At 52.8% G+C, this 17,180-nt stretch overlaps 1 protein-coding gene across 3 annotated transcripts in view; it reads right to left on the reverse strand.

Moving 5' to 3' along the window:
* The window catches only part of Nuak1 (NUAK family kinase 1), a 56,213-nt gene that overhangs the window by 6,169 nt on the left and 32,864 nt on the right, over positions 1-17,180 (reverse strand). For all 3 annotated transcript variants that reach the window (XM_004845068.4, XM_087192755.1, XM_087192756.1), the window contains 3 exons: positions 12,904-13,055; positions 11,568-11,633; positions 1,369-1,488 (listed from right to left, as the gene is read on the reverse strand). In XM_004845068.4, the coding sequence (XP_004845125.2) occupies positions 1,369-1,488; positions 11,568-11,633; positions 12,904-13,055 (338 nt within the window). The remainder of the gene's footprint in view (positions 1-1,368; positions 1,489-11,567; positions 11,634-12,903; positions 13,056-17,180) is intronic.

The following is a 17,180-nucleotide window of genomic DNA, read 5'->3' on the forward strand; positions in this document are numbered from 1 at the left end:
CTCCTTCCTGCTCTGCCATGGACTGTTTCTCCTCTGCCACGACTCTCTGTCATGCTCCCCTACCCTGGAGCCAGCCAACTATGGAGTGAAACCTCTACAGACTGTGAGCTAAAACAAATATTTCATCCTTTAACTTGTGGATGTCAGGTATTCTGTCCCAGCAACAAGAAAAGTAACTAAGACACCTACCATCTCTCTTTTATTTTGCTCTTTAAAGCATTTGTACTTTGGGTTTCTCTCCTCACTCTGTGAAACAACAGAGCCTGGATGATTTCCAGCTCCATTTGACTGAGAGGAATACTGAAGCACAAGGCGGGTAAATGGCTTCTCCAGAGGTCCCCCAGTGGGCAAAAATGAGACTGGCATGGGAGGCCCTTCCTTCCTAATCCAGGAACTCAGTCCTTCCTGTATCTTGTTCAAATGGATCAGGGGCTGCAAACTCAATTATTACAAGAATCAGGCAGACAACAAGCATGAACCACACAAGAAAGAACTGAGACAGAATGTGGAGTGCTGGGCTAAGAGACAAACTGTAGAGTGCCTTCCCCCAACCTTGGGCAGACAACTACCCCGGCTAACTGGGGCCACACTGAAATGTGGGTCCAACACTGCAAGGGCTTTTGGGTTTTAAACCAGAAATCAGACTTTTCTGTGAAATCTACCAATTATTACATGTTTGTTCAATTTTTTTACAAAGACAAATGTGGCCAAGTAAAGCATGTTCACTGGCCAGGTCACAGAATGTGAACCTGTAACCTCACACACTAACCCTCAAAGACCAAAAAGCCTTATCTATAACACCTGAAGAGTCAGTGACTTTCCCCTGAGTTTTGTGTTCTTATAATGGGGAAAACCTGAATGCAGTCCAAATCTAGAAGCCTCATTAAATATATTACAATATACTCATACAGTAAGACATTATATTGTCATTGCAAATCATGTTTTACTAATAATGAATTTGGGAGATATCACAATTTTAGGGTAACAAGGCAAAATATACACATGTATGTGTGTTGAAATACAGATATCTTGCCTTTTGTTAACATGATCTCAGTCCCTTTTAGGTGATTCCAATTACTTTTGCACTCTCAATTATGCTTGAAGTGCAGACATGTACACTGGAAAAGTCTAAAAGTCATAAAGATATTCAGTGCTTGTCTCTTGGTGGGACTGCAGGTCACTTCATTTCTCCCTAGGGTTTTCTAATTTTCCAAACGTCCTTCAGGCGTGTATATTATTGCTTTTATAATCACATGAGGACAAGTTTCCTTGCTTCTTTGGGGGTTTTAAGGATTTCCAAGGTCTGGTTCTTGACCTCCCTTCTTCATCCCCAGCTCCCCTCCCTGACACCCCAGGCAGCTTGCTCACCTCTGGCCCTCGGTAAGGCCTCCCGTTGACAATTTCAGGGGATGCATAGAGCGGACTCCCACAAAATGTCTGCAGGAACTTGTCCTTCTGGTACAGGTTGGAGAGCCCAAAGTCAGCAATCTACAAAGAGAAGCAAGACCCAAGCACTGAACTGTTAGAGTCTTCGATGGAGCCGCTCATACCACACAGAGGGAGGGCACCTAGGTCACCAACTTCTCTCCATGACCGCTCAACACAACAGGACCAGTGTTTCCCCCACCACCCACAGCATCCTTTACCAGACCTGTAGACTGCATGCTCAGCTTAAAATTCTGTTTACACTTCACCTGAGGCTCACCCTGAGAAATTACTTCCACAGAGTGGCCATCATGAGGAAACAAAGACTAACAAAGGCTGGCAAGGCTGGGAGAAAGGGAGCCTTCTCCACTATTGGTGGGAATGCACACTAGTACAATCACTATGGAAATCAGTATGGAGATTCCTCAAAAAACTAAAACTAGAGATTCCATTCAACCCAGCTATTTCCTTTCTAGTGTTTTTCCAAAGACTTAAAGACATCATACTATGGTGATCCATGCACAGCCATGTTTATAGCAGCACAATTCACAATTGCTCAATCTTGGAAGCAGCGTATATGCCCATGAACAGATGAACGGATAAAGGAAATATGAAATTTATATACAATAAAGTACTATTCTGCCATAAACAAGGACAAATTCGAGGCATGTGTAAGAAAGTGGATGCAACTTGAGACCATAATGTTAAGCAAAATAAATCAGACACACAAGCTTAAATCTCATATGATTTCTCTCATTTGAGAAACTCAAAATATACATAAATGAAAAAGCAAAATAAAAGACAGAAAATAGGAAACAGGGAGAGGGATGTTTTCCGAAAGGGAAGGGGACCAACAGACGGAGAGAGCAGGGCAGTGGGGGGACCACAAAGAATGAAGGTGTGCCGCATACCAACTCCCCACAACAAATCTCATTGCTGTGCTACAAACATATACTAATAAAATAAAACGTTTAAAAAGGAATCATGCCCACAAAGTCCCCAGCAGAGCCCCCTTACCTGGCCCAGTGGGTGCCTAAGACCTGGGATCGTATGAACCCCATCATTCTGTGGGGTTTTTTCCTATGCATAATACCTCTTATTAAAGTTTAATTTATAAATTAGACACAGTATGAGATTAACAATAATCTCTAATAATAAAATAAAACAATCAGAACAACATACTGTAACAAAATTAATTGCCAATATCACAATTCTTTTACTTTGAGGCCATGGCTAAGTAAAATAAGGGCCATTTGAACACCAGCCCTTTCACACGGAAACTGATGAGATGGTCTCTGAGTGACTGATGAGCTGGCAGCATATACAGTGTGGATACACTGCACAAAGAGTTCCCCAGTGGGTCGAAACAGGGGTTACGAGGCTTCATCACTCTATGCAGAAAGGTGGACAGTTTAAAACAGATGAGCACTTTCTTTCTGGAATTTTCCACTCAATTCTTTTGGACTGCGCTTAACTGCAGGTAACTAAAACTGTAGAGTGGAGCCTCAGATAAGGAGTCACTACAGAACTATGCATTTAAAAGTCATCCCTCTGCGGTCACCCCAAATCGTAGTGCATTCACAGTGGCCCATGTATCACCGTGGAAGATGATGCTACCCATGAAAGGACACCCCCCCCCCCACGCTGAGCAGAGCCATTCTTTTCCTGCGTGTGACCAGGGAGAAGATGCACACAGAGAGCTCTGAGTTATGGCATTTACCCACACTCTGCCATAGGGTGGCTCAGCAACTCTGAACCTCAGTTTACTCACTAGAAAATGGGAATCCATGATCCCTACTCAGCTCTGGCTCACAAGATTACTGTGAGGATAATGAAAAAAGAACTAAGAAAGAAGCCCATGAATGTAAGTGAGCTTCACAATCCGCAAGGTCTGTCCACCTACCATCCTGCCGCTGCACCTGCGCCTCTTCCAGCCCTTCTCTTGCTTTCTTGAAGTGTTTCATTCATCTTCCTTCATCTCAGCATCTTCACACATACGTGTGTCCGTACAGAAGGCACAAGTGCACATGTGCAGTCTTGTACACATCCGTGTGCACACACATCTGCCTTCCCTACAGGCTCTGGGTCCCTGGGCAGCAGGCAGGACTCACATTCCCCCATCTGTGTATCCTCTGCCACTCACCACCTGCCCCCTGGCCACCCTGTCAACAGAACAGGCATCACATCCTGAAAAGCGCCAGATAATTACTACATAATAAAATAACAGTCATTCACTTCATTACTGCTTACTGAATAAGTTCCAATTGCCTGCATTCTCCAACTTAATTCTATCAAAGCTGCATTTATGCACCAATGGGAATGTGTACCCCATGCTACTGAAGTGCACATCTGAAAACGCTTGCACACGGTCAATTTCATTGTGTGATGGATATCTGACACCAATTTTTTTAGAAGTTCCACTTAGTAGAGGAAGAACCTGAGGCTAAGGAGATGAGGCGACTCATGGAAGGAGCAGTAACTGTTAGGCAGTGACGTTAACACCTGTGTCTCTCTAGACTGGACCTGCCATGCTGCGCTGCCCAGGGGAATCACCAGCCTAAGCCTCGAACACTGACCCCCGGCCACCCCAGAAGGGGATCCCAGGGCACCCGCAGGCTCCAACCTGCTTCTGGCTGCTGCTGCACAGACCTCAGACAGGGCGTGTCTGTGACAGGGACGTGGAAGGGTGCACGCAGTGGGCGCACACACGCACACACTGGCACCGGAGCACCCCCAGCCCAGCCTGGCACCTGGCTCGCTGCAGGCACAGCCAGTCTGTGACCAGTGTTTATGTTCTGGCTGCTCTGGGCCTCCAGACTGATGCTTATCAGCCTCTCTGTAAGGCTGTCCCTGCTGCTGACACAAAATGAAAAGAAACCCAGAACCGCTCTGGAACGGAAACGCAGTATTCATCACCGCAGAGTTCTCAAGCCCTCGGCCACTCGGAGGTGGATCAGTGCAAAGATCCAATGCCACCGGAGCATCTGTCAACTACCAGTGAGAGGACAGATGGTCACTGGCCACGAAGCCACTCAGAGCCTCAGTTTCCTCAATCAAATGTGGGTCAGAAAAGCACGGACCCGATTGTGCTGTGGTGAAGCCTGAGCAACACGAGGCTCGTTAAGATGCTCCAGCAGTCGCTGGCTCAGTATTTGCCTCACATTTTTACATCAAGGTAGGTGATGTACTCCATGATCCTCGAACAACAGACTTTATTCCAATACCTGGGACTCTCAGCAGCAAAGGAATAGAGAAGATTTAGGGACAAATAATCACAGAATTAAATAACTTTAAATCACAAAATGAAAAATACGTTCCTTCCTGGATTCTCTCTCAGCACTCAGAACTGAGTCTGGAGCAGGTCTCGCTTCCTCGGCAGCTCCTCACTGACCGTGAGCTCAGGCCTGGGCTCCCGGCCCACACTGGCAACCAGGATCTCACCGGAACTGAGCGATGCTGCTGGGCTTGCATTATATTTATTTTGAGCATATCTTCTATTCATGCAAGGGACACTGATTTTCAATTTGAGGTCATTATTTAGGGCTGCTTTCTCCAATCAATATTGCTTTAGCAAGTGACTTGAACGAAACAAACGTATTATGTCAAGTAGCAGAGGGGATAAGAAAAAGCAAAGCCCAACCATAAAGAGTGAGGGAAAAACTGAAATTTGGGAAATACTGAATTTATGCAGGCTAACAAAAATAATCATCTCAGAATTGGTTTCCATGTGAACAAGCCCTCAAAGATATCCATCCTGCCCTTTGCCCTGCAAATGAAGCTTCAGCAATGAAGGCTGCCAGAGATGGACAGGCACCCCAAACAGCTGTGCCTGAGGTGACTCCCGGCAAGGATGCCCCGGGCCTGGCTTTTAAAGCTGCATTCTGGCAGGTTTCGGAGAGAGGCCCCTCCGGTGTCTCTACAGGCACTGGTGGTTCCCCAGCCCCACCTTGTTTCAGAACCCAACTCGGCCCTGCTCGGCTGCTCTGCTGGGCCTCGACCCCGAGAATCGCGTCCTTCACGAGGAGCTGCTGTTACTACCAATCCTTCCCAGAGGCGCACCCTGCTAAATGGAAGTCACAGTCAAAAAAACAAATTAGGGGGTGATTGATCATTCACACTTTTTTTTTTTTTTTGTACCAGGGATCGAACTAGGGTCCTGGAGCTTGCAGGGCAGGTGGCGGAACCACTGAGCTAAATCTCCGGCTCTATTATTCACATTTCAAAAGGATTAACCTCATTACAACCCAAGGAACCTTGAACTCCGGTGCAGTAAGTGAAATAAACCAGACAGGAAAAGACACACGCTGTCCAATTCCATCCGCACAAGGTTCCCAGAGGGGACAAATGCACAGCAACACAGAAGGGAGGCTGCAGGGGCTGGGGAGGGGAGCAGGAGCCAGCCTAACGGGCATGAGGATTCTGGTTCTCCAGAAATCCTGCTGCAAACAGTCGCACGACAACGCAAGCACACACACCTCGGGAGGGCAAGTTTATGTCAGGTTGTGTATATTTTACCACCATAAAAAAAAGGATTAATCTCAGATTACTGTGAAAACTGAGCTCACCTGGTTTACAAAAAGGAAGCAATACCTTGTTGATCTTAACTGCTGAAGAGGAAGCTGATGACAATGACAATCATCGGCCCACCCAGGAGGAAGTGCGGTGCAGGGCAGATGGGAGGTTTTGAAGCCAGGAGAAGCTGGGGCTCGTCTGGCCTTGTCGTGACCAGGCCATCAGCAGGACCTGCCAGGTGACTCGGTTTCCCCATCTGCAGAAGGGACTCGTGACAGTCAGTCACAGGTGTGGAAGACCGAAGCAGATGCAGGTGAGGCCTGAACAGTCCCACTGGGCCGACTGCACACAAACAAGAGGGCCATCAAGACAACACTGATGGCTGGGTGACCTCGAACCTCTGTCAGGCAAGTGAATTCGAACCCATGGCGATAACCCCAAGAAACGTAATCACCTGTGCACGCAACAGGCACGTCCAGAACGGCCGGCTGCATCAAGGGGCAGGAAAACAAGGGGCTCAGGGGCTCGGTGCTGGAGTCGCATCCTGCTTCCACTTCACCACAGCTCTGACCTAGGCGGCTGGTCATCCCTGGAGCCCAGGCCCCGCCCAGGCCCCACCCAGGCCCCCCGGACAGGAATCTGCATTTAACAAGGGGGCTGCCAGCTTGTTCACCTCTGCTCCTCCCTCGGCTACCAGCCGGAGGATGGTGGGAAGTGCCTGGCCTGCCACCCTGCCTCAGGTGTTCGCCGTGGCCATGTTAACCTCTGAGTCCCGGTTCCTTCGCTGGAGATGGGATCACAGCCGCCCTGATCCAGTCAGACTGAGGCAAGCCAGAGCAGGGCACTGTAAGGAGCCAGGCCTGACCCGTGAGCAACACACAGAGCAGCAGCCTAAGTCCTCCCAACACGGAAGGAGCAGCCCGTTGTTACTCCCATTTTGCAGATGGGGAGACTGAGGCACGAGGTGACCAAGCAGCTGGCCTGAGGTGTCCCCGAAGGGCCGCCCTGGCCTGAGGTGTCCCCGGGCAGGCCCTCCCTGGCCCCTCTCCAGCCTGGGGTTCAGTGGCCTCATTTGACAGCTGTTGTGCTCCTGAGCTGCCCGCAGGCAAAGGCGCCCGGTGAGCAGCAAGGGGCGGCCTCCATCTCCAGAAAATGGAAGTGCACACCCCCAGCTCCTTCCCTTGCAAGGACAGTCATGTTCCTTTCCTTTAAACTCCTGTTTGTCCCCAGGAACCCAGTTCTATCACCGCTTCCCCTGGAGGTTCCTGGGCTCCCAGTCGGGCACACCCACCCCTTCCTGGGCAGCAGTTCCACAGGGGACGAGGAGAGGGAAGGCTTCCTGGAAGAAGAAACATGGAGGGGAGCCCCAAAGAAGGGCAGGTGAGGAGGAGTGGGATGGACGAGGGAGCAGAGAAAAGCCTGGTGGACTTGAGGAGTTGAGTTCAAGTCCCATCGAGGGGCCACGTGGCCCCCGCTAGTGATACTCGGGCCTCGTCTCATGAGGGAGCTTCATCGACAATTAAACCTCGTGTTCGTGCACGGCTGCACCCCAACTGCAAGGCTGAGCCCACGGGGGAAGGACCTGCCCATCTCCATTCCCCTCTGGATCCTTCTGACAGCTCCTCATCGCTGCTGGGTTCCCAGAGCCAGAGGACCTGACTGTCTCCCTCAAGTCCCCAGCACCCAGGACAGGCAGAACTCACAGGAGCACGTGGGGAACACCTGTGAGGAGACCCATACTGCCCGGCGCCGATGTCCGACTGCTGAACGAACACACAGACACAGGGAGGGACGCAGGCTGGCGTGGATCTACGCTCAGACACAGCTACACAGCTACACAGCTACACACGCCTGCACACTCATACACACTCATACACATTCACTCACACAGCAGAGGAACGAACAGATCAGCGGATTCATGCAGGAACACACAGTTCTCACACCCACATAACCCAACCCCAGCCCCGTCCCCAGCCTCGGTCCGGCGGGCCTCAAGCCGGTTCAATCTCTCGGCGGCCTTTCAGAGCCTCTTTTCTGCCAGAGCAAGCTCGCTCCACCACCTCCCTAGACGCTCGGCCCGGCAGAGGCAGATTCCCAGCTCACCCCCCGAGGTCAGCTGACCCGGCTTGGCCTCTCCACGGGACGGGCGGTGTCTGTGCGGGAGCCCTGGATGGGAATTGTCAGCATTCCCTGCTCCCAGAGTGGGCGTGGGTCTGGCCTGGCTTTATTAATTGCAAATTAATGCTCTGCTGGGTGCTATTTCCGTACATGCTTCTTCCACCAGCAGGAATGCAACCCCGAGCTGCGCATTGCTCTCATTCTTTCTGCCGACCAGAAGGGCGAATATTTTTAGAAACCACGCCCTCTGGCAGTGGCCAGATAAGTGGTTTCCAGATGCCAGATGTGCGCTGTGCAAATCCACATCAGGCAGGGCAGGAAGGAGACAGGAGCAAACCACACGGCTCATACCGCCACAGGAGTGGCGCGGGACGAGCCTAGGCCAGGAGCATCTGAGAGCCCAGGGGTGCCCACTGCTTACAGCCACTCAGCCGGCAGCTCATCTGCGCCAGAGCCCCAGGCCTGGGCCCTGCTGAACACAGTGGGCAGCGGCGGCCACGTGGCTGCAGCCCTTGTCAGCAGGCGCCCTTAGCGGACACAGCGGAAGACGAATCGGCACCAGCTGAAACACACTTGAAAGAACCTCGGAAGTACGTGTGAGACGATGAAGGGAGAATTGGCCTGGAAGTCAGACGTGAGAGTCCCAATCCTGGGCAACAATCCGTCACTGCACACCAAACTCTTCAGGCCCCGCCGGGAGCCCCGGGCTGTGAGGACCTCGCTGGGAGACAGGCACGAAGGCCTCCGGATTCCCTTCACCACCCCGAGCACATCGCTTAGGCTTTCAGGGCGCAGTTACTGAAACGAGGGCTGGGAAATGATCATCAAAGTTCTTTCAAGCTCCATGACGCTCAGATCTTAGGAGCTTTCCTTGAACAAGTTCAGGAAGAACAAGGGACTCAGAAAACGGGAAGACTTGATTTCTGTTTGGGACACATGTGCAGGTGCACACATGTGTGTGTGCGTGTGTTTGCGTGTGTGCAAATGCCAGCAGAAATCCCTAAGGAAAGGACAAAGGCATGCCCAAGCCTGACCTATACTCTCCCCTCTGTGCTATTTGCCACCTAACTCCACACGGTCCGGGGCGGGGCTGGGGCTGAGGCTGAGGCTGACGCAGATGAGCCATTCTCCGGCCACTCCATTGTTCCCCGTACCCTGGCTTTCAGAATTCTAACCATTCTTCCCTTCCACCCGGGAACTGTATGACTTGGCAGGAAGCTATGCGCCTTATCACTGCTGCGACTACATCATGGGACACGAGGTCACCCTGTGCCACAGAACCTAATCCCCCAGCTGAGCTCACATTCCAGGCCTTGTAAAGACTACATTCAGTTCTGAGTGCTCCAGGGGCAGGTGGCAGGCAGAATCTGGAGAGAAAGTCACCGAGGTTGATGCATGACACAATCCCTTAGAAGGCCAGGACCCGATTCTCTAGGCAGGGCCCCTCCCCAGCACCCAGGGCAGCCAGCTTCCAGCTCAATTCCCCCTCCTAGGGCCGGCACTGATGAAGGCTCCTGGGGCAGGACTGATGAAGAGCTATTTGCTCTGGGTATACGGTCTCCCATCATCTTACTGATGCCCCAGGACTGGGCATAGGTACACAGCACTGCTTTGAAAATACTCACTGAAAAAAGGGCGAACCAATAAAAAATAAACCCGAGACAGAAACTGGCACTCACCCCTGACAGATAAGGTAACTAAAGCTGAGATCAGTGAATAATTTACCCCAAAGCTGTAGTCAGTGAGAGGCAGGGTGGCAGTGAGGACCAGGCTGAAGAGCTCCAAAGCCACAGCCCTCAACCTTGACCCACTGGTACAGTGCTGAGAGTCTATAAAAACCGAACGGACGGGACATCTCGTAGACCCCGAAGCAAGGCCGGGGGTTGTGCAGCGGAGGAAACAGGGCTACATGGCTTTCTCAATGTCAAACAGCTCTTAGCCAGAGCCCAGAACCTTCTTACTCCTTCTGGAATAATCCACCTTCTCAGCCAGAAAAGAAGACCTGAGACTTCACTTCCTGTTCCCAGGTGAATGTCTCCAATCAACTATCTTGTCCTTACTCCCTGGACTAGGCAGAAACATGAGTGCGATCAGCCCCTCTTTCGGGACAAGAGGGCATCAGGGCACGGCTCGTAGGGGCCTCTCAGAGGATGCTGGGGCTGGTGTGGCTGCCACAAGATCTACAGACAGAACCCAAACACCAGAGGACTCCATCCTCCCAAGCAGGGCAGGGGTCTCCTCATCACCCTCCGAATGACAGCAGCCACCACAGAGAGGAGGAAGGGGCAGGATCGCTCCAAGGCTTTGTCCAGGCACAGGGACAGTCCATTAATGTCACGAGAGGCCAATCGGAGGCTTCCTGTGGAGCTGGGAGCACTAAGCCCATTTCATCATGAGGCCCATGTGGCGAGCTAAGTTTATTTTGAAACCGTATTTGCTTATTTTGCAGACGTGATCAAAAGGATCCTGGAAGTCTCCCCAGGAGGCGTGGGGCCCTGTCGGCCAGGAGAGCTTTCTCCAGCTCCAGCAGCAGCCAGCAATAACACTGGTCCAAAAGTAAACCCCACTGTGCTACTTCCCAACAGCAAACAGCACCTCTTCCACCAGGCTGGAGTGCCGGGGCTGCCTTCAGGGCTGGGAGGGCTGGGGGAGGAAGTAGGAGACTAGGGGGGAAGACAGCAAAGTGGCCAGGGATAGGGCTCTAACTCTAAACTCATTCAGAAGCCCGACATGGTGGCGTACACCTGTCATCCCAGCACTCTGGGAGGCTGAGGCGGGAGGATCCCAAGGTCAAGCCCAGCCTGGGCAACTTAGTGATGTAGCACAACCCTATCTTAAAATAAAAAAAAAATTTTTAGGGCCGGGAATTTAGCTCAGTGGTTTTGCCGCCTGCTGCGCGAGCACAAGGACCCGGGTTCAATCCCTGGTACCAAAACAAAATTTTTTTTAAATGGCTGGGGATGTAGCTCAGTGCAAAAGCCCTGGGTTCAATCCCCGGTACTATAAAAACAAATAAACAACAAATAAATAAATAAAATGTGGTCCCTGCTAGCAAATCCAATATGATGATGCAAACTTGGAGAGCTGGTTTCAAATTCCCAGCTCCACTATTTACTGCTGTGCTGCCCTGGGTGAAGGGTTTCACTCTTCTGTGCCTCTGTTTCCAGCTGTCAGGAGATGTCACTTACAGGGAAGTCAAGCAAACAGGACGTGAAGCACGTGGGAAATATATGGGACGGTGTAAAGACTTTTCTGGTGAGGATTTGGGACTATGAGCTTCCGGGGCAGGACCTGCAGCCCCATCACCTCTCAATCTGGTACGAAATAGGGGCCCAGTTAATGCTTGTTGGATTTCACCTGAACTGAACCGGGAACTCCCACAAGAGCCGCTCTGGAAGCTGCTGGGCAGCCCAGGAAGTGGCTGCCTCCCTCCCAGCTGTACCTGGCTCAGGCTCGGCCACCACTGCCACTCCCCGCTGGCACTACCCAGCGATCTTGAGCCAAGGGCTCACCTTGATGTTGCAGTTGTCATCGAGCAGGATGTTCTCCAGCTTCAAGTCCCGGTGGACCACGGCATTCTGCAGGGAGAGGACAAGGAGAGGTCAGAGTGGATGCGGTGGGAGGGGGAGGAGGAGGCTGAATGGCAGGCGCGGCCGGCATTAGGGGAGGAGGGCACCAGCCGGTGGCCAGGGACAGGAGGGCATTAGTCACTTGTTGTGCGGTTTGGGGAAACGTGACCGGAATCTGTTCTCCCTCAGAGCCCGAGGGACAGCAAGGGGCTTCTTCGGCGGAATGCAACTCCAACTCCGTGCGTGAGCACGGCATCACCCCGGGCCGCAGACCAGGGGGTCCTGTCTGCAAGGGTCCCAGGGAAGGGACACGGCCCTGCTGAGGCACACAGACTCTGTCTGCCTGTCTGTCCACATCCCCCATGCCCCAATCCACCCTGACTCTGAAAGCCGCCCCACCTCAGCTCAGCAAAACCCAGGGCGGGAGGGAGGTGACACAGAGCCATCCGCCTGACCAAGCAGGACGTGGCCGCACAGTGGGACGCCTCCAGCCAGCAGACCGGACAGGCTGGCGGCGGGGCCCCAGGACAAGCAGCCCAGCTCAGGGTGCGAAGGAGCTTGGCCCGCGGCCAGGGGCTACACCGAGCATGGGCTGCACACTTCCTTTCCCTCACCTTACCAGGGCGGGAAGAGCAGCAAGCCCGAAAGAACTGGCTGTTTAGGGCTGTGTGGAGAAAGGGCAGGGTGCAGGCTCTGAGCGCCATTCGGCATAAAGCACATCTGCTCTGAGCTCTGCTCAGCACTGGCATGTTCACAGCCGTGCTTTACTGTGTATTTTCCTCCTGCCTGAGAGTTCCTAACCTCTCCAAAAGCGCTGCCTGCAGAGATGACAACTTGGCATCTCTGCCTCTCTTCTCCTAATCGGAGCCCTGGGGAGGTGTTTTATACTCGGAAACACACACCACTGAGTCTCCTGGCGGACAGCCCTGCACACCAGGTACCTGGTTTGGTTTGGACATTTGTTTGGGTGACATTGTTCCCTTCCTGGCATTCACAGGGAGACGGGAGAAAGCCGCCTTCATACAGAATCCAGTGTTCACACATTGCCAACAATGAAAATATGCTCTGAGGGCTTTCTAGCGACACCCAGATGTGTCACAAAATACTGTCCCCAGAGAGGTCAGAAACCACTTGTGGGTGGAGTCTGGGACTTGAATGATGGTAACTTTCTTCTCCCTCATTTGTAAATCCTCCTGTATAATGAACAGACAGCACTTTGACAACTCGGGAAGCATTGTGCAGAGTCACAGGGCCCCTCGGTGGCCAGGCTGGGCCGTACCTTGTGGCAGTAATGCACGGCGGAGACGATCTGCCGGAAGAAGTGCCTGGTCTCCCTCTCACTGAGGCGTCTGCGCTCGCTGATGTAATCGTACAGCTCGCCTTTGCTGGCGTACTCCATGATGATAACAATCTTGTCAGTGTTCTCGAACACTGAGAGGAAGAAGAGACAAAAAGAGCCATTTATCTGAGTGTGGTGGCAGGAAGCGGGAGGACAGTGGGGATGGAGCAGAGTGGGTGCAGAGGCCGACAGCTACCAGGGGCCGGGGATCACGCTGAACATCTGGCGGACTCCGGTGCGCGCCCAGCCAGGGGACAGTGACGGCCGTGTCTCCTGGACATGTTGTGGCGATGCTAAGGAAGTGTAGTCAAGACCCCTCCTCGAGCCCCCAGCCAGCAGAGTCCCTCTCCTGTAGACACCACAGTGGGTACTGGCACAACCGCCACCTATTAGCCATGCAATGAGGACCAGGCCCCTGGACCTGCCACCCAACTCCGACACCAAGATGGCTGCTATTCTGCCAGGACCACTGCGGCCCCTGGAGCTGGGGCCCTGCCTCCTGCCTGAGGCCCTGTGCAGCCGGCCTCCACACCATGCAGACAGCGCTGTCTGCAAAGCTCGTCAGTGCTTCTCACGCCCTATGCCCAAAGCTCTCCAGCAGTGAGCATCAAACTCAGAGTTCCAGGAAGACACCCAAAGACCAACACGGGACAGAAAAGAGAAGGCCCAGAGAAGGACAGGCCCTGGTCCCCAGAACCACCTCGTGGCAGGCAGGGTGCAGCATCACCTTGAGGGGCTTTGGGAGCCTCCCCAGGGACTGGCGGAGCACACTTCTTACTGTAGATGGCTGGGTCATAAAGGCGTGGCCTTGAGGTCTCCGGCTGGTGCTGCCCCTTCTTCCCTGGCTCCCTGGCCTGCTCTGCTTCCCAGCTGTCGTGACCTCAGCAGCTTCTCTCCACCCAGCCCTTCCGCCATGATGTTCCCACCTTGGACCAGCAGCCATGGACTGAACCCACTGGAAACTGTGAACTAAATGAACCCTCTCTTCCTTTGAGCTGTGGGTGTCAGGTGCTATGGCCAGTGATGCAGGAGCAACCAATAGACAACTCAACCAAAGCCGCTCCACCGGCACCTGTTTCACGCTTGGAGCTCTGACATAAACGTCCTTTGAACAAAGATAAAATAAGTGACAACTGTTTCGTGATTCATCCCTCCCAAGGGAGATGGTATAAAAAATTTGTGGGGCACCAAAGACCGCCCTGCAGGGCCTGTGCCTCCCTCCCTCCGCCTCCCTCCCCCCACGTCCTGAGCTCCTCCAGTGCCCACCAGGGTGGGACTATGTGCCATTTCTCACAACTGTGTGGGGAAACACACACACACACACACACACACACACACACACACACACACACTGCCATTCACCCCTCCCTCTGCCTTTTTATTCCTGCCATTCTACCTGAGAGGGAAACTCAAACTGCACCCAAACCTGCCTGCCTTCTGCCTCTCACCGTACTTGGCCACAGCTGCCTAGTGACACTTTCAAACAGTACCCATGTATGTTCTGGGTTACCCATCCATTTCCTCTGCCAGGACTGTGCCTAGACTGAGAGCCAAACTCTGCAGTCTGCCTGTCCCCGGGCCCCGAAGACACCCTGGAGAAAAGGGTGGCCCAGTCACACGCAGGTAAGATGTCCAGAAAACGGATGGGACATTTCCTGTCCCCTTGTACTCCTAAGCACACCCAGAGGGGCCTGTCAGGCCCAGCCTGAGCACCAGATGCACGAGACAGTGTCTAAGGGGCGAGCTCGGCCGCTCGTTGTCAGGAGGCCAGCTGGTCAGAGAGCAGCCCATGGGGCCAGGCCTGCTCGAGAGAAGAGGTCACCCTCACCGGGGTGTCATGGGTGAAGCTGGGGAGCCCTTTCTTAGCAAGAGGACCCGCGCTGCAGGCCTGCTCTGCTCGAGCAAGCACTCTACACACAGGTAGGCTCCTGCGAGGGTCACCTTCCAGCTGATGGGGACACTGGGTTCAGCCAGGCTGCTAGGAGCCACCATGGCTCACAGGCGGGGACGGGCAGGGATGGGGCCCGAGTGTGGACCCGAACTCTTCCCAACGCCCACATGTGTGGCCCCTGACCTCGCTGTCCTCCCAGGCAGATGAGGCTGACGTTTCCAAGCACAGCCACAGGGGCTCAGAGCTGGCCCTCAACACAGCGTCCCAGCTGTGCTCCATGGATGCTCTTCCCACAGTGACTTCCCCTGCTTCTTGGGCCACTCTGGCAAAACAAGACCCTCGGCTTTCCTCTGCCCGCCAGCATGACTCTTCCCAAACGGGTCATGGCTACCGCAGAATCTCGGACTTCTGAGCGGGAAGGGACCTAGCGATCACCTATCCTTTTTCCAGAGCAGCCCAAGATGTAAAACGCGTAAGAGCTGGGCCTGGGGAAATCACACTGAGGAATGCCAGCTTCTGCACCCCGGGCCCAAGGCTCCATGTCCACGGTTCTGGTCACCATCGGTGGGGTGGCAGGGACATTCTTGGCCATTCTTCTGGCAAAATGGGCTGCTCCCTGTGGGCACCCTGACAACGGATTATTTATAAGACCAGAAATCTCGTCTGTGTTTGTGTTATTAGTCACTAAGCAAAAGCGTATTTTGCAGCACTTGGGAAGGGCTTCCTTTCTGGAAAATGAAAGCCTGCGTCTCTTGGCCAGACATTTCTACCCAGAAGCCCAGTGGCTCCAGAATGGTAAGAATGGTGGCCCTTGCCGTGCCAGGCCTACAAGGAAACTTCACGCCCCGAATAGCAACTTGGCTCAACCTGAGGCGGCCCAGGGCTCCGGGCCAGGCTCATGCGGCGCACAGCCTGGTTCTGAGAAAGGCACCCCAGTCTGCAAAGCACCTACCGGGCAGGGGCAGTGGGACCCTCCGCCATGGCCTCTTTCTGTCACTAACCACCTCCCCAGGGATATAAACCACCCTCTCGTGAACATGCTCAGCGAAAAGCAGAGATGCGCTTTGCTATTTCTGACGTGTTAAAACAACAGCCCACGCACTCGATTCCTGTTCCGGGCTTCAGAGCGCAGCACCACATGTGTGAGCATGAGCTGTGGTGGCCCTGTCGGCGGGGCCTGCCTGTCCCCCTGCTAGAGACCCTCCCGGGTGCGGCTGGGTCGTGTCCTGTGTCCACTCCACTGCTGAGAAGACGCGGGCTGTCTCCTGCAGCACCCAGACACCCCAGGAGAGGGACCGTGAGAAGCCTGAACGGGCCTGAAAAGATTCCTAAAGAAGGCAGCACCCGAAATGACTCGGGTTTTGCTTTAATAAGGTAAGTTTACTATTATTTTGACAAATCCTAAAATACCCACGCTCTTGCCTTTTTCTTCAACAGAAGGGACACCAACTTGAATTACTTCTCTGGTTTTCTGTTTATTTTCCAGTTCAAAGGAGAGTGGGGATTGGTTGCTATAGCAACAGCTATTCTCCAAATTAATCCTGAATTTCATCAGCTGTTCTCTTTGACAGTCCAATTCTGCCTTCTGACTGTCTGGCTTTCACAACCGCACTAATTACCTAGCTCCTAACGAGTCCCTCCTGCTGCTCTCAAGGTTAATGACACAACTTGTGTAATTTGAGAAAATGTGTATTATAAAAACAATGCTCCAGCCTGGGAGAAGCACTGCAGAGTGAGGAGGTCTTGGGGTTTTTAACCATTCACTGGCCATTTCTGAGCCAAATTTGCTAGGCCATTTAGCAAGAAAGCAGCTTGGGGGGAGCGGTGGGGAGAGAGACGGGAGATCAATTCACAGGATGCTTCGGGAAGGGAAGGTTCTGGAAAATGGAGGGTTTCTTGCTGTGGAAACAGAGAGTACCTTTCTGATCTACATACAACCTTGAGGGAAGATGATTAGTTTTATTGCTTTTAAACGAAAAGACCAAGAATTTAGAAGGCCGATCAGGATTCTCTTCATACCTCCGCCTATCCCAACTTTGTTCCAGGAAGTCGCCATTCCTACAATGGCAAAGCGGCATATCCGCTACTGTCCTAAATCACAGGCAGAAGCACCTTTCCACTCCCAAGGGCCTTTCCTAACAGAGGCCAGGAAGAGTCTCACAGAAAGTAGCAGTTTCCACTTCAGAAACAGAGAGATCTCTCCGTGAAAGAATTGTCTGAAGCCTCATTACTGCGTTAAGTCAGTCAATGCAAGATTTGTTCTTCAAAATTTTCCTCCCCAAAACTCAGTTTCAAACATCTCATGTGGTCACAGCTTCACCAAATG

This window comes from Heterocephalus glaber, unplaced genomic scaffold (genome assembly GCF_053883595.1).
Source record: "Heterocephalus glaber isolate CG9 unplaced genomic scaffold, H.glaber_assembly_v1.0 deba00001572, whole genome shotgun sequence".
In the NCBI taxonomy this organism is placed as follows: Eukaryota; Metazoa; Chordata; class Mammalia; order Rodentia; family Bathyergidae; genus Heterocephalus; species Heterocephalus glaber.